The following is a 22,767-nucleotide window of genomic DNA, read 5'->3' as shown; positions in this document are numbered from 1 at the left end:
AGCGAGACAGTCTAGAGAGAGAGTGAGACTGTTGTTAGGTAATGCCTTGAATTTGATGTTAATGGCCACCACAGAGAAATGAAATGATATATTAACTTCAAGATTGAGGCCAAAATGATATATTAACGTCTTCAAGAGGCCAAAATGACATATGAGACACTATAATAAAAGGAGGGATTCCCCTCCCCCCAACCAACACATGGCACCCTGCTTGCTTCGGCCTCCCTCGACAGTGATTCCTGCAATTGTTTGCACAGAGAGAGAGAGAGAGAGAGAGAGAGAGAGAGAGAGGAGACTGCGCAAGAGAGAGACGGGCACACGAGAGTCCGTGCCCCCATGTGGCATCTGTTGCAAATTTCAATTCGTTGGCCTCCCTATAAAGTCGCTCGCGGCTTGCGTACGCTCAGTGTGCATGAAGGCTCCATTGAGTAACCACCAAACGCCAACAGCCATGTCAGACCCACCGCCGGTGTGTGTGTGTGTGAGAGAGAGAGAGAGAGAGAGAGAGAGAGAGAGACCCAAAGAGCGAAAGACAACAATGATAGTGATGGGTGGGAGTTGGCGTCTTCTGTCGACGTAGAGAGAGAGAGAGAGAGAGAGAGAGAGAGAGAGATCAGAGTACTGACAAGTGGTAGTGTTTGAAAAAAATCATTTTTCCAAGCATACAAATTTCCTTTCCATTCCCTTTTCAATGTTGCACTTACGGCAAATGATGCTTGCAGCATTGAGAGGGAAAGAGAGCTATCCATGTTCTTGCTCACAACGCGCCGAGAGAGAGAGAGAGAGAGAGAGAGAGAGAGAGAGAGAGCAACAATATCTGCTACAAGCAAACATGGAGATGAAGAGAATAGATCTTTCTTTTGTGAGCTCACTTAAAACTGTGCTAAGAAGAAGGATTTGTTCCAAGGTAGTAGGATACATGCTGATATTCTTGATAGTAGGTTACTTGAAACAAACAAGTCTCTCTCTCTCTCTCTCTCTCTCTCTCTCTCTCAATGTAGGGCTTATGTAGATATTTTTGGCATGTCTAAGCACCGTCGAAGGTCTTACGATTGTACTGATGGTAAGAGAGAACGAAACACGCTACAAACAAAAGCACACGAAGAGAGAGAGAGAGAGAGAGAGAGAGAGAGAGAGAGAGATTTTCTTGATTTTTTTTGTGAAATATGTCAAGAGTGAGAAGCTTGAGGGTAAGAGGGGCATGCCGCAGGTGAAGGCGACGCCGTTTTACTAGCATATACTTATAGGTGGGATGATAAGCATTAGCATGGATTATAAGCTGATAAGGGGGTCTCATCGACGCTCAAACTAAAACAGGTGTAATTATGCAGGCATCCCCGTTCCGGCCAACGACTGTTTGAGGCAAGGACTTGGAAGAGATGAATCAAGCGGTGCAGAGGTGGGAAAAATGGCGCGCATCATCATCGACCAAGGGTGGGCGATGAAACAGCTTGTGAGCAGGTGGATATCATGAGCAAAAGGCGGAAGGTGGGCGGGGGCGGGAGAGGAACCTGCAGCATGGTTGGTGCGAATATGGGCTGGATGGAAGCTGGCTAGAAGGCGAGCTTGAGCCTCGAGGCCGGTGCCACATGGAGAAGGCCTTGGAGCTGCATGAGAAGCACAGTGGACATGGTGGGCCTGGACTTGGGGTCCTCTTGAAGGCTAGAGGGAGATTCATGTGTGTGATTGATGATAAGAGAGAAAGTGTGTCTGCGCGGGCTTGTGACTGATGATGAGAGAGCGACACATTAACTCTGGCCACCCACTTCTCTGCGCTCCAGTTTTTCGTACTATCCTTGCCACTTAATTCTGCCTGTGCATTGTGCAAGCGCAAGAGGGGGCCGGGCCCGTCCGGCATGTGAGAGAGAAGAAACAAATGTATTTGTGTGTGTGCACTATGTATTGCATACAGAGAACAGAGACGGAATGTGTTTTGCACACGGATGAGAGAATGTGTGTGTGTATGCGTACATGGGACAGACTCGGACAGATGTGTATCTATTTCTGTGTATGAATGTAGCGTATTTTCTCTAGCTTGTGAATCGTGATGAGCGCCTGTACCAATCGGGGCGCTAACCAGCCTCGGGGACACTTCAAAACCTTCGTCTAGTGCCGACACCATGATCTCAAGCAAAGCATGCGCAGCAAGCACTTCAAAGTTCAACATCTCCAAAAGTCTCTGGTTCTATCTAGTCCTCATCACCAACGTTAGCGAAAATGGCATTGTCATTTAGATGATGATGCATCAGACTCGAGGCATGATGATGGTGATTACTGATTAGTGCTTATCAGATGAAGAGCCAGGGCCCAGCAACGTGGCAAATGATTTTTTTTTGACACGTTATTACCACCATAAGTGGCCACTACTTTGATCCACCAATCACAAAAAACTTTTGCTTTAGGAAATTGAAAAACCAACTCCATATTTTCATTAAGAAAGAGGACACACCACTATGGCCTTAGCCCTTTGGGCAGGCCAAAAAAGCCCTTACCTATACTATAACGCTGCTAAGCAGAGAGCCAACCAAGTAAAAACGGTTTACAAAGAATAGAGAACAAAGAACTACCCTAACCTCCACCAAATATTCCTCTCGACACGATCGCAAAGAAGAGAAACTTCCCTGGGTTAGCAATATGAAATTTGGTTTTTGTTCTATATTTTTTGATGTAGTTGCTAATGTCTTGGGAATATGTATACTTGTCTACCCCCAATTGGTATACACCAAGTGCTTTGTGGTCCTAGATGTTGCCGTTTCATGGTGTTTTATGCAGGTATACGTTGGAAAGGGGAAAATGAGAAAACCACCAGCACACAATCTGAATGCCTCTCTATAGCCGAGTGATTGCACAACACCCCTATCCCCTCACAAAAAACACACCTCGAGACACAATCTACAAACGGCTATTTCCCAAGCCCATACCCAACCAACCCCGACTACATGAATCCCGTCGCAAAGCATACCATGGCTTTCAGGCTTTCACCCTTTAGAACACCCATATATCCACATAGACCGTCCTATAGCACACAAGTCATAGACACCGACCAAATCACTGGTGTGTATCCCTTCAACCAAATCACTGGTGTGTATCCCACAGATTTTGTATCCTTTGCACACACCAGATTCACACAGAAGCCACTCAGATACATGACACACACTTAGGCATGAGAGAAAGAGGTAATATGCACTTCAGCATAAAAATGTAGAGGTTGTGTTGATGTCAAATCATTTGGGTTTTATTTGGGAAGTGTACAATGATGCTTTTCAGAGAAAACGTCCTCCTTCCCTTTCTTGCATCAACCTCCCACACAGGGAGTGCTCGTAGCCTTTCCACGCCCCCTGACCGGCACCCCTTCAAGGCTCACGGCTATCCTTTGTTCTTGGTGGCATCTGCAAACTTCAGCCCTCTCAGTCTGCAGCGACCAACACCCTTGCTTCACCTTGGCAGCCTCCAATTTTCCTTGCCCTGATCACGGCCAGCTTTCTGGCGGCTCTACACACCCAAGAAGCCCCACCCTCTCTGCGTGTAGGCGCCCTCACCCTCTGAAGTCTGCCTCCCAAGCCTGTTCACGGACTAGCTCTCCACACTCTAGCACTTGAACCTTGTCTGCCTTACTCCACCCTCTTTTCCTCCCCTTCACAGCGTGACCATGCATGGCCTCCCTCTCTGCACTCGCCTTGTTTTATTTTTATAAAATTGGCCGCTCTCGCTTACCCATGAAGGCCAGCCCTTACTTAGCCTCGCAAAGGCAGCACATGCCCCTCTGCACAACTGGAGATCCCCTCGTCATGCAGGTCGCCACCCCTCCTACTGACGGCTCCCTTTTCTTCTCAACGCTGGCCCCTCCTGGGCCCCCTTTTCAGTGCCATCCTCCTCACCTCAACCATCCAAGATCCTGCAGATGTCGCCCTTGCACAGTCACCTCCATGCACCTCCCCCTCGTCATACAGTTGGCGACCTCCCCTTCTCCTATGAACTGCCGCTTTTGGATCTCTCATGCAGCTTCTGGCAGGCCTCCTCATGCTATCCACTTGTCTCCTTACACCTTAGAGCACTACAGTGGCACCGCCACCTTCCATCCAGAGCAGGTCGACGTCGTTTTTTCCTTTGTTTTTTTCCTTAAAAAAACTCTTGCTTGGCAACCTTTCCCACGTTCACTATCAGCCCCAATTGCCGAGGTTAAAAAAATCATCATTAACTCCTTGTCATCCCCGCTTCAAGCTATGCTCAGCACAAATATTTATAAAAAGAATATTTCTCGCATCGATGACCATATGGCCGCAATTGGATATAACCCTTTCCGCACAATGTATCCCGGATGAAAACCATCCCCCCAGGAATGGCATGACTACCATGGCCGTTGACAAACTGGAGCCACCATAACTCCCGATTGGAGAGCTGCTAGCCCTTGATCTTCAAGCATTCAAAGAGCTTTGATTTTCCGGAATGGAGCCGTCATTTTGTATACACTATGGTAGGATTTGATAGAGATATCCACCAATCTTCAATACCTTTGAGCATCCCGACCAATTGGGTGGAAAGCCATCCTTCCCATGCTAAATGCCACATGTGACATACACATCAACTTAAGATTTTTTGAACCCTACATCACGCAACTGCTAAAACATTGAGTCATCCAGCTGCTAACTTTCACACAGGTGTCGGTGACTTCTCCTTGGGTCGACAATCCTTGGCTGTACCATCATTGCCCACCCCTTAGTTGAGCATTCATGCTCAACCATAGCATTATTTAGGTAAAATAGGACTGTATAGAGAGAATGATATAACATAGATATATAGACTGCATAAGGAATAGTGGCTATATAGATAGGATAGATATAGAGAGAAGAGCTTCTCCTGCCTCATCCGCCAGGATCAAATGGTAAGCTCGGAGCTCCCCCAAGCATGGTGTAGAGTCCACCTGGATCAAAAACAAAACAATGGCCGTGGCCATCCACTTGTAATGCATGCATATCCAAGCCGTCCTTTGCACTTATAGGCCAATAGACAGGCCACCCTAACAGCTCTTCATAGCATGGAGCTTGGTCACCCTGTATCCACAAGCCTTCGGGCCAACCATAAGAATACTTTCGACCACTTGAAGCATTGGTACCATAAGCAGCTATCATGTCACCTGCTAGAGAACTCTCCATATCATCACCTTTATCATATGAGCATTGAAACCTGCATAGTACACCTTGCAAAGCAACCTGGAACAACATAGCTATCAATAGCATAGCATAAAGTAGCCAAACCCTACCATTTGCCTCCACTTGCTGCATAGCCAAGCAAACATGTTCCCTTTGCAAACTTGTATCCAAACCTTCTGTAAATGGGTCCAAGACCACCTTTTCGTACCGAAGAGCATGACCTACTCGAGCTTCAACCTGTTCTTCAAAGAACTCATCACCAACAAGGTTGGTGGCACCTTCCTCTTCGCATGGAGCATCACTCTTATAGGCTGCACCTGCATCAGTTTCCATAGAGTCATCTGTCGGAGCTAGCTCTCCACGGCCACACACAAACTCTGAAACTATACTGTGCACCTCTATATGCCCATCAAGGCAAGGTTTCCCCACCCCCTCCATAGATGAATCAACTTGACCTACCACTGCTTTTGTTCCTAGCTCCTGCGAGTCATCCTCAAAAACCTGCTCTTCAATTAAGTCAGATGCACAATCAAACCATACCTCTTCCCCCAATAGGGACTCACCATCACGAGACACAAGATAGGACAACTTGACTGGCCTGTTCACACAAGGCATCTCCACACTTGCACTATGATCCTCTTTTACCTTCAAATGACTGGCAGGCAACTCGTATACATCTTGCTCCACTTCATCTACATGAAAAACATCATAACCTTCATACCTAGAAGAGATGTACTTTAGCAATGTACTCAGATTGTGACGGATAGACCAATTTCTTGCATTTGTCTTGCCTATGTGCATGCCAAGGATATGGCTTGCTTCACCCATGTCTTTCATTTCAAAGTTTGCATGTAACTCTGACTTCAAGGCCGAAATCTCATCCCTACATTTCCCGACGATTAATATATCATCCACATAAAGGACCAAAATCAGCAAACTACCATCTTTAGCTCGCTTAGTGTAGAGGCAATGGTCCCTATCGCTATGTTTGTAGCCTTGAGAGAGCATGAATGAGCAGAATTTACGATACCACTCTCTTGATGATTGTTTTAGACCATAAAGAGTCTTTTCTAACTCTCATAAAACCTAATATCTAACTATACCAAAATGATTTTCTCGTATTAAACTAATCACTTAATGTGAGAGAATAAACGGGAACAAGAGTTAGAATATAGATATGTGCTTTAGATGCATCTCAGCACGGGGCCAAAGGTAATGGGCCCAAACAGGAGATGGTTTATCAAAGAGAAATGCTAATGGAGCTTAAGAGACCTTAGGGTTATCTTCATTAGAGAATTCCAATAGTTAGCATGAAAAGCCTTGGAGCTTAGGTAAGCTAGGGTTGTGCTTGAGCTGGGAACCTGACCCAAGCATGAGGTCGATGATTGAGGTGCTTGAGGTGCTTGATGATTGAGATGCTTGAGGTGCTTGAAATGTTAGGGTTGTACTTGAGGTAGGAACCCTGTCCAAGCTTGAAGGGCTTAAGGGCCGAGCTTGTGGTGGGAACCGGGCCCAAGGTTGAGGGGTTTGATGTGTAAAAAAGTCAACAAGGATCCCTACAAGGAGGGGTGAGCGCTACAAGTTGGGGGCATGAGAGAGAACACACACACCCTCATGCAAGGCAATCCTAGACCAAGGAGGCAACAAGGACACATGTCAAGCTCCTCTCCATGTTTCCCTCACAAGGTGCCTAAAGCCTATTGGTTGGCCTCTCAAGGGGTCCAATGAGAAATTAGTTTATTTAATTAATTTTAAAAGCATTATTCAAGACCTCTCTCTCAAAGGGGTAAGAAGGACACTTGTCCTAATGCTACCCTTGTTGCTTGATATACACTAAGCGTGTGATTGGCCAGGCTTGAGGATTCCCAATCAAATGCAGGCTAGTGCTAGAAGAGGGGGTCGACCCAAGCAAGTAGGACGTGTGCTTTCCCATATACCCTCTCCCACACACACACACACACACACACACACACACACAATCTCATTCTGTAAAGTGCAAAGTGCAAGAGCTCCATCTCCTTCTCCAAGCTTGTTGAGAAGTTGAGAGCCTACATCAACACTCTTGGATATGGAATGCAAATCCAAATCAAGCGCCATGCTACAATGCTTAAGCTTGCCATCTTATCCATCTTCATTACTATGCTATTATGTATGCTAAGCAAAAAGAATAATGATAATTGAGGAACTATTTCTTTCTCCTATGAATGTTTCTTCTTCCTCTTCCCTACCCTCATTCCCCACTAGCTCTCTCCACCTTTGAAGGTGTTTGAGGCTTTGGGAATGAGGTCGGAGATGGTTAATGCTTTCTACAAAGTCTATGTTATGCTCGTGATGCATGAAGCTTTCCATCTTCATTGCATCACCTAGGTCACAAGGAACACAAAGATTGTATTTTACCAAGTCTCTCTTGATGGGAGAATCTATAATACAAAAGCCTATTAGAGGGGGGACCGGATCCACATAAATCCGGTCCTCAATTATTGTCAAGTTCTCTAAACTCTCTCTCTTGCAAAAGTATAGTTAATTAAGTACTATGGCTATGTTGCTCCCACTAATTAAGTTCACCCTCTATGTTCTCAAAGTAGTTTCACAAAAATTCTCACTCTAATTCTCTTCATTCCGCTATTCTCAAAGTTCATAGTCCATTTCCATTACATTGGTATAAGAGAATTTGGTTTCTCTTTTCTTGCTTAAGAAGAGGGTCCTTAAGTTGTCCATGAAAGGTTGGGCATGTTTATTGCAATAGGGTAATTGGGACAGGGATCTATTATCTTGGTTGAGAAGGACTTAGTTCCATGTACATTGTTGGGAACTATAGTCTTAATAATGGAGCCTCTCGGGGGTTGCCTTTCGCTTCACCATTATTGAGCTACGAGCAAGCTCAACAAGAACCATAATGAACCGAGCAATGTTAGACCCTCTCCATTAGTCTTTGCAATCAACAGTGTCTAAACCATGGGTGTGGCTACTTGAGAGCTGATTTTCAAAGGTAAAGAAGAGTAGAGACTAAGGTTTTTGAGGGTACCACAAAGTAATCCATACATCAGTTTAATTAGCATGGCTGACAATATCCAAGAGAGTAGACCGAACATTGATAGCTTTGATTTTGCACCTAAAGGTCCTAATGATGATGACCCCATGTTTGTCAATTATCTTGTTACTAGGTTGCAGCAAGCTATGGGCAACCCTGCTTTGCAAGTCGAAGTTACTCAACAACTTTGTGCTTATGGGATTTCCCTTCCTCTCCAAGAGGAGAGAGAGCTTAGGAGGCCTCTTGATGAGACCCCAAAAGAAGACTCTCTCCCATAAGAGAGGAGGAATCCAAAGAACGAGAAAGAAGCGATTCCCTAAGTTCCTCTGAAGATGTGACTCCACGAAGATGGCGGTCTAGACGGTCGCCAGCTCCTCCCAAGAGGAAACAGTCAACCCATAGTCCTTCTCCTCATCACTCCGAAAGGGAAGAGAGGAAACAAAGGAAGAAATGGGTAAGAAACAGGTCACCCTCTTCTCCTTCTTCTTCACATTCTCCTCCCAAGAGGAAACAATCAACCCATAGTCCTTCTCCTCATCACTCCGAAAGGGAAGAAAGGAAGAAAAGGGTAAGAAAGAGGTCACCCTCTTCTCCTTCTTCTTCACCTTCCTCCTCTTTCGGTGAAAGCAAGAACTATGCTCCTAGAGAATACAAGAGGAGAGAACATCAGTACAAATCTTACCCTGCATGGCAAAGGTTCCAAAACCTCAAAAAGATCAAAGAGGGAGGAAAGGGTATCTCTTTTCTCACTAGCACGATGGCATATTTGGTGCTACCAGACAAAGTATTGGCCTTCATCCAGCAATTTGATGTGGCCTTTGGAGACGAGGGCTTTATAGAGTCTTCTAAGCTATACCATGTAGCTATGCACTTTCAAAAATTTGCTCGTCAACAGTGGGCTAGGCTTCGTGGCAACGACGAAGTCCCAAAGACATGGAAAAGTCTACGAGTTTCCATCATGAAGCAATTCCTTGCAAGTGATGCAAAAAAAAAAATGCTTACCGAATGGCGGAGTTTGAAGCTTCTCTTCCATGAGTCTATCCACAAATATGTAGACAAGTTTTGGGATTTACATCTCAAGGATACTGTCTTTCAAAAGATAGACTTCGTCGAGCAAAAGCAACAATTCTGTGTGGGATTACTTGAAGAGATGGCCGAGTACGGTAACTCCTAACAGGCTGGTTCTATCACCGAAGTAATCCACCATACCTTGGTTAATTCGCACATCAATTTTCGACAAGGGTCTAGAAGGAATGCCAACCCCGTGGAAAGCAAAGACAAAAGTGATGCAAAAGGAAAAACCAATGCCCAAAATTCTTCTCAATGCAATTTCAACAACAACAACAACAACAATCTGTCCAAGGAGAAGGGAGTTTACAAAGGTAAAATAAACTCTCTCCTAAAGAGCTTGAAGCTTTTCGTAAGGACCACAAATGTTTTAAGTGTGGGGAGCAAGGACATGGCTACCATTCTTGCCCCAAGAGAAATGCCTGCAATGAGACTCCTAGAGCTTCCATGCTCAAAGCTCCAAAAGAGGATGCTCATTGTAAAGGATCACCTCTCTCCTATGCTTGGGAAAAGGTAAGGGAGAATGATGCGTTCATCTTTTTTGACCCTAGCTCTACTCACAACTTCATATCAATGGAGTTGGCCACTAAGTTGGACATTCAAGCTTTTGAGATGGGAGACATTGTCACTACCGATGGAGCTTTCAAGGGACATCCAACCTCCATTACTCCCTTGATTGGGAAGTTGAGGCTTGATGTCCCAAAGCTATGCCGACAAAGAAGGATTTTTCATCTCTCCTCTGCAACATGAGGATGTTATCCTAGGGGCACCATGGTTCAACCGCATGGCTGCCAACATGAAGTTCCCTCAAAGGAGAATCTACTTCACTTACAAGGAAAAGAGCATGTATATAGATGCTAGTGATTCTAGTCGTACTATACCACTTGTAAATTCTTCTGCTTTTGACAAATCAATGAAAAGCTCAGTTTCTGCATACATGATTTTTGTCAAAGAATCCCTAAAAGTTCCTAATGTTTCTGTTTGGGGTTTATTGGGCAGACAAGCTGCATTCGACTGTCAAGGTGAAGGGCTGAGGCCTGAGGGCCACAAGGGCCACGTGCCCAAGGGAGGAGAAGGGGCTTGACTCTCAAGGGAGGTTGTCCCTATGAGCTCATGCACAACGGTGGCATCTAATGTCAAGCATAGGGAGTGCCAGCTTCCATGTCCACGCATACTGCAGGGGTAAGGTTCTAGACGTGGAGGGACTAGGGGAGGAGAGGCAGGGGTTTTTGTTGTTTGCGTTCAAGGTTTCACACTGCGGCACAAGAAGCCAGCTTGATCAAAGGACGCATATCCACAATTCTACACAGCACAGAGATAGTCATGGTGTTCTTGATCGCGTGACGAGGTCTCCATGGAAGTTGTACAACAAAAATCTATCAAAGGCAAGGCCTAGGTGAGAACTAGACGCCCCTGGTCAAGCAGCTTCTTGTCCCTTATGAGGAGAAGGATATTTCGGAGGAAGATGAGTTGCAGTTGGAGATGGAGCTGGTCATCATGTTGGAGGACGCTTCTGTCTATTGTACTCTCTTTCATTATGGTGACGATGGTTGATCATGCTAACATTGTTTGTAGGGTGTAGGCTTGATAGAGAGAGAGAGAGAGAGAGAGAGAGAGAGTTCAGCACTTCTGCTGCACAACCCAAGCAAAGAGATCTCCATCGTTTTGACAGTCTTCTATTTCAACCAGTCCGCACCGGCGCGGACTGGTTGCAATAGACCAGGGAGGGTAGTGTCATGAAAGTAGGGTCTTTTCTTTATTAAAAAACGTCAAGTAGATGAATAATGTTCGCTCTCTCTTCCCCCCCCCTCTCTCTCTCTCTCTCTCTCTCTCTCTCTCTCTCTCTCTCTCTCTCTCTCTCTCTCTCTCTCGCCCATGCAATACTCTGTGTATGACCTTCATGGCACCAACACGCTAACCTTCGACAGGTTGAACCATAGTGGGTGTGGCATGTTTAAATATATTGCACATATATCAAACACGCATACTATTCTCAGGTGAGTCGTATGGCTCCATGGGATTAACTTGCCACAGTAGGTGTCCTTCAATGTTAGCAACGTTGCATTCTAGATCCACCTCAAACTACACATAGCTCTTATCTCTTCTCCTGGACAATCCCTACATTATCGTGGTTCCTGTCAACCTTACATTTTCTCATGCCAGAAGGAAGTTTCCATGCATTATGGTGTTTCGTGAGAACTGCACAGTGCTGCCCTTGTTCTCCAAGTAGAAACTGAGGTCAAGCTACGATTGCACCCATTCTCCATCAAACCTCAAGCACAAGGCATGCAATACTTTTACGCCCTTCACGAGCATAATATTTTGGGAGATTCTTGAAAAAAGGTCACCTTGCAAGGATCAAAATGTTTAATTAATCCATTAAACATGCATAGATATTGATTATGAGTAGCTAATCAGTAAAAGGTGGTAGGGGAACTCATAGACATGCTTTCTTTCATATGACGACGTCCTCCTACTGAAGAGCGCTAGCTTATACATGCGCTGCAAATTAGAACTAACACTGTTGATTTTCATGAGATCAAGGAGGATTGGCACATGCTAAATATACTACAACCTCTTCATTGGAAAGTCTATCGTATCAAATAATGAGCTCTTTTGCACGAGGCATGTTGGCAATGTACGTTGAATGGAAAAACCTGCTTGACTGCCCATCCACTCTTTTGCTGCCCTTTATTCTTTGCGGATATATATTATTTCCTGTGGCAATGCCTGTAGCAACAGATCCTTGGCCTGCTTGATTATTTTTTAAAAAAAGTAACGACCCTACTCGCATGACCCTACCCCTCCGTGGTCTCTTGTTGCAACCAGTTTGTGCTTGCTTTAGGCACTTATTTTTGCTTGCTTACAAAAGTGGAGTTGATTCATGCTTTAGGAGATTCTCGGATAGCATTGTAGGCTTACGAGGTTGTGTGTTGACCTTTTTGCAAAATCCAGGAGCCAAATTTTTGGTTGGCTATTTTTGAGAGGAGGTATGCCACATGGAATTCCATTATATATGTTTCGAGTATTCAATTTTCATAATGGTCCTAAAATCTCATTTTTTTCGATTAAGTATCATATTTATGGTAATGAAAGTAATGTTCATGGCATAATTTTTTTCTTTTACCATTGTTGATCTTGTATCAGTTTGCTCGAATTTATCTTCGCTCGATTTTTTTTGCTCTTGGATTAGAAACCCCCCGTGTGTGAGTTAGGAGACTTTCCCAATATCTTCTAAAAAAACCCTTAACTAGCTAGTCATTGGGCTAGTTAAGACAAATATATATATATATATATATATATATATATATATATATATAAAATGATGGCTCATTTGGGTGTATATATTTCATTGTATATAGGGCCTAAATATGGATTTTTTCACGTGACACATCCAACCATATGTGTCCGTGGACAAGCTACAACATGATCAGGGTTCAATTCAGTCAAGTCAAGTCTAGATTAGAAGTGATCTGGCACTTTTGTGAGTCTATTCGTAGACCGTGCATGCCCAGTCACTTAGTATAGATGCATATCCTCTGGTTGCACACAGCATGATCATAAGCATTCCCATTAAAATCCATCAGAATCAGTTAGGGGATTTTTCCAGTGCTTTTAGCCTATTTTCTCTATTTTTGACATTTTTCATTTATTAATTGATGTGACTTCCCAACAAAAGTAGGCAGGGCAATTTTGCTAAGTTAATATATAAGCAAACCCAAGTTAGCACTCAATGACAGAAGAGGCAGCAGGAGCTCCCCGCTCAACAGGCATCTTCTCACCCAGAACCATCAAGACCTTCAAGCCTTGGCGATTTCCCTCTCCTTGGCGTTTTCCCTAGCCCTAGCATTTTTTGTTTCCAGCAGATTACTAACACAAGCCAGCCTCACAGTCCCCTTGACCCTGGCATTTCCAATTTGCTACCATCGCAGCACTTTTCCCAATTCCCTAGCGTTTTTGCTAACACTCCCCAAATCTGCCAGCGTTTTCATTTTCAGCCTTAATTGAAGCATTGGCAGCATCGTTTTCAGCATTCAAGACAGTAGCAGATTCAGCTCCCAGACATTGCAGAAGATCCCCATTTCCAGCCCTCAAAAACGCAGCCAAAACAGAGTTTTCAGCCACCCCGAAACAGTCCCAGATTTTCAGCCATAGCGTTTTTATGGACAACAGATAGAAGACCGCAGATATCATCCCTAGAGTCGTCGTCGTATTTCCCGCCGTCGTCACCGGCATAGTCCCAGGTTGCATCAGTCCATTGCATCGTCATTGTACCACTTTGTGCAATCAATAAGTAGACCACTCTCGCTGACGAGAGTGGGGCCTTCGGAGGAGGGTTTTACAACGTCGTTGGTGTCGTATCTCTCTTCTCTCTCTCTATCTCTCAGTCTCATACACTTGCATGCAGAGTGTCCATTCACTTTGTTTGTGATCATAACATTCTCTCATTAAGAACGGAAGGCTCTAGCTTCCATAAGAACAAAGGAACCTTGAGCACAGTTCGGAGCACTCATCTTGAGCAAAGCGCAAACATTCATTCCGCTGCACCCCCGGGGAATTCACCATGGAAAACTTATCGCACCACGTAAGTGCAGGGGAGGGGGGTTTATTTACAAGTTACATAAGCGTATAAGTGAGGGGTAGGCCCACAATAATTTATCTCTCAAGCTTAAAAATAAGGGAGGGGGATATTATATTTAAGGGGGGGGAGGGGGGGTCAAGTTCCTCGGGTTGATTACTTGTAACGAATGTTCACCGGTGTGCACTAGAACTCCAATGAATTTTGAAAAAGTTTTTTCAACAGGTCACATAAAATTTTGCATCAAGCCAATCATAGATAAGGGTTGATTTGGAGTAGGTCAAGGGTTGGTTTACACCAGCTTTGGATTGGTCACAATTGGACTAGTAGCAAGAGTGCAGGCTGATAGAGCACATAGTTTGAAAGTCAGACTAAAACACATTGAGGGTACATCTAGTTATCAAGAGAAGTAGTTCCTTACACATTGAGGGTACATCTAGTTATCAACAGAAGTGGTTCCTTAGTACGTTTTCAGTCACTCTGCTACACACTCTTTGACTAGTTTTACTCAATTAGATCATGCGAGACCTAAATTCTATATGTAAGATAGGGGTATGATAGTTCTCTTCATTGATTTTTGTATAAGCGTAGAAAGGGGGGTCATATTCCATAATATGAGTCGTATATAGGGGTTTTATCAAAGTTGTCCGCTCGCAGGTGGCGTCCTGTATTGTATATAGAGTGAATCCCCCGGGGCTGCACCTTACATTGGTATCAGAGCTTTGGTAGTGTTCTGTATCACTCAAGGAAAGAACCACAAGAATCACAAGAATATTTTTTGCTTGTTGCGATCGCACGAACCCAAGTTCGCTTGGGTGTGTCGATTCCTAATCATGTTTTTGAAGAGTGATAGGAATCCCAGGAAAGAAGGGCTTGTCCAGCCTCCCCTTGTGTCTCTTTTCACTCATTGAGAGCGAACCGTGCACTTAGCGGCCGGCCAATCGACGTGAGGTGGGAAAAAGCAACCTTGGTGTGAGCGCAAGGCTGCTAAGGGGTGCGCCCGTGGAAAGGTGTAGAACTCGGGTGAAGAGAAGATCCTTCTCAAACACAGTTTGCAAGCAAAAGAAAACCTCAAGAACCCAAGCTCCTTGTGAACTTAAGAACCCAGGACCCCCAGAAACCCAAGTTCCTCGTGAACTTAAGAACCCAAGACCCCAAGAACCCACAAGAACCCACGAGTTCAGAATGGTCATCACTCGAAGCGGAATGGATACTTTGCTTGGAGGTGATGAGCATGAGAGAGGCGAAGAAGAATTTTTCCCACCACGAGGTTTTTCTGATCCTTCCCCATCTACGTCAAGGATTGCACTAACTCCTATGGAGGAGTTGAAGCAGTTGTTTAAGGAAAGAAAGTTAGAACGCGAAGAAAGAAAAGCAGAAAGAAAGGCCTACGAAGAACGAAGGGCAGCTATAGATCGTGACTACAAAGAAGGAATGGCAGCCATACAGCGTTAGTACGACTTGGAAGAAAAAGAAAAGCCAAATTTGATCGTGAGAACAAAGAAAGACTAGCAGAGAACAAAGCAATACAAGAACAGAGCAACCGACAAAACAAAGAGTTCTAGCGACTCTATTCTCAAGTTCAGGCACAGATGCAAGCGATTTGGGGAAAGGAGACTCTCTCAGTCTCTTCTTCTCCCAAGCATGACACATAGGATTTTCATGATTGTGTGAAGCATGATGATGAATTGAATGACAATGATTTGTATGACAAGCATGATGATTTGGATGACAAAGATAAGCATGATGATTTGAATGATATTGCTAAGCATGATGGTTTGGATGCCAATGACAAGCATGATGATTTGCATGATCAAGATGTGATTTCTCACAAGCATGATGAGTTGCATGAAGATGATGTGATTGTTCACAAGGATGATGTGTTAACCTCGTTGTAGATTCAATCAATCACGAAGATCCAATCTTGGCTTTCGAGTCGAGGTCCAAAGAACCCCCACAAGACAATTCAATCATTTAGGAAGAACCGATCTTGTCTCTCGAGCCTAGGTCTCAAGAACCCTCAAAGGAAGTATTATGTGTTCGCATGATTGATACGCACGCATTGTACGAGTGTTTCATTCATGATCGTTTCCTGTATTTTAGTTAGCATCGTTATGTGATCGCTTTCCTAGGCATGACATATTGTATGTTGAACACGTTTCTCTCATGGATGAGCACCAATGTATGCAGATTTTTCATGAAAAGCTGAAAAGTATGTATGTAAGGAAGTCATATTCCATGTCTCTTCCTTGGCATGACACAATACACGAACGAGCACATGAAAGTATGAGCACCAAGCATGGGCATTTTCATTGTGAACTTCCACAGTTGATTGCTTCAAATCATAAGAGAAAGATTTGATCTCATTGTTTGCGTGTATGTGGTGAACGGTTTAGCACTCCGTCTCTTTGTTTATCTACATTGCATGCACAGTGTTTGAGGAAGACACGATTTTTTCCACTCACTTTACATGGAATGGGTATGTTCATGTTTTTGTGTTGGAAGTGGTTTCAGGAATTTTCAGCCATAGATATTCTTGAAGAAGAAAGAAGCACGACTCTAGACGAAGAAAGAAAGAAAGAAGCACGACTCTAGACGAAGGTGAAGCATCGAAGGAGCCACATAAGACTTTGTGTCGCTTTTGGCGCGGTCCAAAGAAGCAAGCGTTGCAGACCTTTATGAAGAGTCCCTTCCAGGATTCTGGATGCTATTGGCGATCTCTCTCAACGCCATAGAGTTCTGTACCAGTACCTCACTTTGAAAAGGAGGGGATGTCATGTGACACATCCATCCCTATGTGTCCGTGGATAAGCTACAGCATGATCTTGGTTCAGTTCAGTCAAGTAAAGTCTAGATTAGAAGTGATCTGGCACTTTTGTGAGTCTATTCATAGACCGTGCATGCCCAGTCACTTAGTATAGATGCATATCCTCTGGTTGCACACAACATACCTTCTCACCAAGAACCATCAAGACCTTCAAGCCTTGGTGATTTCCCTCTCCTTGGCATTTTCCCTAGCCCTAGAATTTTCTGTTTCCAGCAGATTACTACCGCAAGCTGGCCTCACAGTCCCCCTGACCCTGGCGTTTCCAGTTTGCTACCATCGTAGCACTTTTCCAGATTGCCTAGCGTTTTTGCTAACGCTCCCCAAATCTGCCAGCGTTTTCATTTTTAGCCTTAATTGAAGCATTGGTAGCAGCGTTTTCAGCATTCAAGACAGTAGCAGATTTAGTCCCCAGACATTGCAGAAGATCCCCATTTTCAACCCTCAAAAATGTAGCCAAAACATAGTTTTCAGCCATCCCGAAACATTCCCAAATTTTCAGCCATAGCGTTTTTATGGACAGTAGATAGAAGACCGCAGACTTCAGCCCTAGAGTTGTCGTCGTCTTTCCCGTCGTCGTCACTGGCATAGTCCTAGGTTGCATCAGTCCATTGCATCGTCATTATACCACTTTGTGTAATCAATAAGTAGACCACTCTCGCCGACGAGAGTGGGGCCTTTGAAGGAGGGTTTTACAAAGTCTCTGGTGTTGTATCTCTCTTCTCTCTCTTCTCTCTCTATCTCTCAGTCTCATACACTTGCACACACAGTGTCCATTCACTTTGTTTGTGATCATAGCATTCTCTCATTAAGAACGGAAGGCTCTACCTTCCATAAGAACAAAGGAACCTTGAGCACAGTTCGGAGCATTCATCTTGAGTGAAGCACAAACATTCATTCCGCTGCACCTAACAAATTTTTACCATTATTTTGATATTTATTTTAATATTTTTACCTAGGTGTGTGTTTTATTAGACCTATGTATGCCTTCTTTCACCCTCTTGCACCATAAGTATATTTTTATTACCAATGTGTATATCCTTTGATCTCATAAATATTTTCTTTTATACAAATCACCCCTACGTTTCCACCCTCGCCTTGTGGAAGCAAAAATCAGTTTCTACTTCCTTAGTCACTTTTATTATATAATCTTCATTTACTTGCATACTTTTTTCTCTTTCACCCAAAATAATACAAAAGAAGGACAATATCATATGATTCCAATATTTCTTTTCATATCCATAATTCTTTTTATAAAAAAAAACTTATAATTCAAACAGTGTGTGCTTATTAAGCTAAAGTCCATTAATAGTCCATACACTAGTCCCACCATGTATATATTTCTTTATTCACCAATGATCCTCCTCCATGCATGTGTAAAGATAACTTCGATGCTTTGTATCATGATATGACTCATGGAGAGGGTCACTCTTGGATACATTGTGCAAATTCAACAAAGCAGGGGGCCATTAGAAGACTTTTGCAGGCATTAAAAATAGGCTTTTTGGTGAGATTTATGGTGTCTATCTCCACTCGGAATTTGAAGTGACCAACATACAAAATGTAGTGCACAAGCTGAATAATTACCTCAATTGTTTTTATAGTTTTTGGAGCTACAAAAGGTGAGATGTGACTTTTATGGTGGACTCCAGTCTACCCACTTTTTCTCACAAGTCACCCTAGTCTTTTCTTTTTCTCACATAAAATTCAGCATGTAGTCCATGCCTAACCTCTACAAAATTGAAATATCTTGTCACCGAATCGTCATTTTCATAATTGGTAATTGACATCGGCAACAAAGGCGTAAAGAATAGAAGAAGAAGAAGAAAAGGATTGACAGTCATTCTTGACAATCTACACAAGGTAAGTCCAAGCTTCTTCAAGGCTTCACCATCTCAAGGATTCTCATCTCATTCACCATCTGCTTTTACCATCAAACTCATTCTACCCATTGTAATTGTACCCCCGGGGGATTCACTATGGATTTCCGTATGGTAACACGTGAGTGTACAAGAGGGGGGTTTTTAGAGGTTAAACATAAGCGTATACAATAAGGGTACCCCCCCATTACTTCATGCTCGTACCGTATGCATAAGGGAGGGGGGCCTATCCCACGGGGCGGGGGGGGGGGGGGGGGGGGGGGGGGGGGGGGGGGGGGGGGGGAGGGATATTAAGTGGTTATGCCATAAGACACATACCATAACAAGCCAATTAAAGAATCTTTCATGTGAGGATGTTGTTCTTGGTATTTCAAAGAGTTAATTTACTCCACTAGCAAACTAAGATAGCTATACCAATGAGAAAATATGGTACCTCCCTGTCCTTTCCCTTAGCTAACATCTTTAAGACTTGTTCAACAAGCTTCTAGATTTTTTGGGGTTGATGCTACCATAAACTTGACTAATCTTCTTTTGTGTATTCAGTAGGCATCAATATCTTGGACATTCAAATCCTCATTAGCCTCTTCAACATCATCATCGTCAATAGCACCGTCTGCATAGCCTGTGTCTCCACATCTACACCCTCATTTTTATATATTGTTTTCTTCTTACACATCGTCCAAGTCACTCTTCTCTTCTTCTTCTTCTTCTATGCAAACTCAGTAGAAACACCAATGACATGATCAAGAGCTTCTCCTGCACCCACGATACCAGCTTTACAACCGTCATTGTAATCTATAATAAGTTTCCCAATCTTTGCCTATGCGTGCATTGTTTAGTAGATTTCCAAACTCTTTATTCTCATCTAGATCCTTGGTGTTGTCATTCTTAATTAAGAACAACTAGAACTTTATTAGCTACCCTATGTAAAATATCTTGGGGTTGATCGCCATATTGTTGTTACGTTGCACCATTGTCAACAACGGTAGAGAAAGCTTCCCAATGTAGAAAAGCTAAGTAAATGTTATCTCTCTCTACACTATAGACAAAGGGGGAGGGAGTTCGTAAAAATGTACAAACATTAAAAAATGCTTGTAATCATGGCACTATTTTCAAGGGCATAGCTTCTTCATTGACTTGGTCTCTTATGTCCACTATGAGCTGCAAAGAGGGTGTTAGAGTTTTGGCATCTCAATTGAACTACCCAAAGTGATCCCACTATTTATTTTGGCTTTTAGGTATTTGTTTTACTTATTTGTCAAAGTTTGGGTAGGGCAATTTATTGACTAGCGCACTTGGCAAGCAATTAGCATTTTTAATGAGCCTTGTGGAATTTTCTAGATCTGCCTATCATTTTTGTTGGGTAGCAAGGGCAATCTTGGGCGACCTCTCTACGATGCAATTCCCTCCTCCGGAAAACCTTACATAGGCTTTGTGGTCATGTAGTCACAACGTTTCTCATCTGAGATCTAGCTCAATTCTCTTGCTAGGAGGAGATTCTCAAGATGTATGCTCACCTAAGGTCTATCCATCAAGGGCATGCAATATCTATGCGATACCACCCTTCATCACTTGTATTTGAGATTTTTTATCAGTATGGGGAGCCTTTCCGAGATCTCTCTCTCTCTCTCTCTCTCTCTCTCTCTCTCTCTCTCTCTCTCTCTCTCTCTCTCATGTCATGTCGCTTTGTACCTCAGTGATCTCTCAATTGCCTTGTATATGTATGTGGCATTGTAGTTGCTCTCTAGTGACTGAGGATCTATTCGGAGTCAACTTGTCCACTGGATTGGAGGGTAGTTCATGCATTTGTTGTGTGTAGCCACAAACCCTCACTCGTTGTACATTTTTTGCTATTGCCCAGGGCCCTAGTTTGAATTTGCCTTGCCATATGTGTGAATCTGAATGCCTTTAGGGTTTTATCCTGAAAATTTGTGAGGGAAAATGAATGTTGCAAACCAGGTCGCTTTCTGTGCAGGGGAGAAATGATGGAGCGGGCAAGCAACAAGCGCATCAGGTGTTTCAAAGGACATCAAGGAAGTGGTGCATGAAACACGTGCACAGACTGTCTTGAAAGAACCGCCTTTACATCGATTGCCCCCTGTCGTGGTGGAGGATCTTGTTATCTCTACGGTTGACATTTTGGATGACGAGAAAGAGGTGGTCACTTTTGCCAATGGGGGAGACACGCAAGTCACGCCCAATTTCCACAGCATCAAGTCGAAGACACGATATAATGTAGTAGTAAACAGTGTGGGCATGGGCCAGGAGTGGAGGCACTTTCAACGTGCACAAGAGAATGCACATTTTCCATTTGCCGCAATAGCTAAAGAAAGGGCTGAAGGAATGCAATGTGGCGGTAGCACAGTGATGACTGAGCAATTAGGTTGGGGTAACTGGTACAGTGTTGATCAGCTAAAGTAGGCGACGAGCCAGTTTATTGAAACAAACGTTGTGGGGAAGGGTGGTATGACATCGTCTATCGGGGGCTTCTCCCTGATGCTTCTGTTGTAGCTGTCAAGAATCTACTTAATAGTAGGTGACAAAATTGCGCCATTCTCTTCATTGTTTGTGCATTAAAATTTCTCATCATGCCAGTTTTGATGGATGTAGGGAACATGCTAAAAAAGAATTCAGGGTAGAAGTGGAGACTATAGGTTGTGTCCGGCATAAAAACCTTGTCAGCCTTCTCGGATACTATGCCGAAGGTCCTAACAGGTGGGAGATATTAATTTATTTTTTCATTTCTGGCAGTCTTTCTTGTTGAATGTAATGGCGTTCATTTTGCAGAATGCTTGTTTATGAGTATGTGGACAACGGAAACCTGCAGCAGTGGCTTCCTGGCCCATTGGGTGCAGTTGAACCTATTCCATGGAATGCACGAATGAAAATAATTCTCGGCACATCCAAGGGTAATTTTTTCACGTAATAAATATCCGCCTGAACCAAAGGAAGAATGCTACTCATCATTCGAGTGGAGTGGCGGGCAAACACCAAGGCGAAGGCTTCCGTGAACAAAGGATGCGATTGTTAATGGGATGGCTGTGAAAATCAAGTGTTGTGACACCTGCATGCTATACAGGCCTCCCCGTTGCTCACATTTCTCTATCTACAATATTTGTGTTGATCACTGTGACCATCATTGCCCATGGGCTGGACAATGCATTGGACAAACGACTTATGACAACTTCCGCTATCACTAGGACAAGAAGGAAAATCCTTATGATCAAGGAGTTTTTCACAACATGAGGGACATTCTTTACTCGAGTTTTGGAATGTCCAAGATAGATTTTCGTGCAGAAGTTGAAGCTTCAGAAATACCAAGCGAAGTTGATAATGCTTTTGACCATGGCGGCGAGAAAAGTTATAACAACATTGAGATTAGGGCGAAAGTCCCCTGGATGCCTACTGCTCTTGATGCTTTTGTTCAAGAAAGGAGTGTTATTCATCAGACCTACGGGAGTTCTAGTAAAGAAATAAGGTACAGATATGAGCATGATTTTATAAAAAGTCAGGATCATTCTTCCTACGGTTTCATGGAAGAAGGTGGTTCTCTCACTCATTCTATGGAGGCATTACCTGAAAGAGGCTTGGTTACTTGTTTCTATTGGTCACATTAGTGCTACTTGTATTTGACAGTCCCCTGGCTTTGATGAAGAGGAGGAAAATGATGAGCCTAAGAGAGCTTGGCACTATCTTCTACCCAATCATTGGTTTTGCGATTTATTGGTTAGTGGTTCTTTTCATATAAAGTCACTTTTGTTGTGCTCTTTTCTTGCTATTGGTCTCTAGACTCTAGTTCTTTTGTTAAAAAAAAGTTATTTGGATCGTTTATTCAATTTTGTCTTCAAGAGTTTTGGCTTTTATCCTTTGAATTTTAATAACCCAGCTTGATTGCAAGCTTGCCTTAAAGTGAACCAGAAATGCTTTTAGCAAAAGCTTCAAATTTTGACTTAAAAATGAGGAGACTTTTAAGTTTGCCTTTATTTTATAGCTCTAATACTCTATTACACATTGTTTGCAAAATTTAGAATGAATAGAAACGTTTGACTTTGGTACATGATATGTGTGTGTGTGTGTGTGTCAGAGAGAGAGAGAGAGAGAGAGAGAGAGAGAGAGAGAGAGAGAGAGAGAGAGAGATTTTAATAAGAAAGAGATACATTTAGAGAAAAAATTATAAGTTAATATCTTTTGTAATGTTTTTTGATTTAATAAGTGAAGTTTTCCATGGTTGTTTA

The 22,767-nt window shown here is 43.3% G+C and overlaps 1 protein-coding gene and 1 pseudogene across 1 annotated transcript; one reads left to right on the top strand and one right to left on the bottom strand.

Annotated features, from left to right (window-relative positions):
* Positions 1-4,862: 4,862 nt before the first annotated feature.
* LOC147445608 (uncharacterized) lies at positions 4,863-5,684 on the bottom strand. The gene has a single exon (XM_086526076.1). The coding sequence runs from the start codon at positions 5,586-5,588 to the stop codon at positions 4,863-4,865; it is 726 nt and encodes a 241-aa protein (XP_086382202.1). The 5' UTR covers positions 5,589-5,684.
* Positions 5,685-10,382: 4,698 nt separating this feature from the next.
* LOC147445607 (uncharacterized) lies at positions 10,383-22,149 on the top strand (annotated as a pseudogene).
* The last annotated feature ends 618 nt before the right edge of the window (positions 22,150-22,767 follow it).

This window comes from Adiantum capillus-veneris, chromosome 12, assembly GCF_014529385.1.
Source record: "Adiantum capillus-veneris isolate H3 chromosome 12, ASM1452938v2, whole genome shotgun sequence".
Lineage (NCBI taxonomy): Eukaryota > Viridiplantae > Streptophyta > Polypodiopsida > Polypodiales > Pteridaceae > Adiantum > Adiantum capillus-veneris.
The sequence above is the reverse complement of the archived record's forward strand: the minus strand, read 5'-3'. Positions and strand labels throughout refer to the sequence as shown.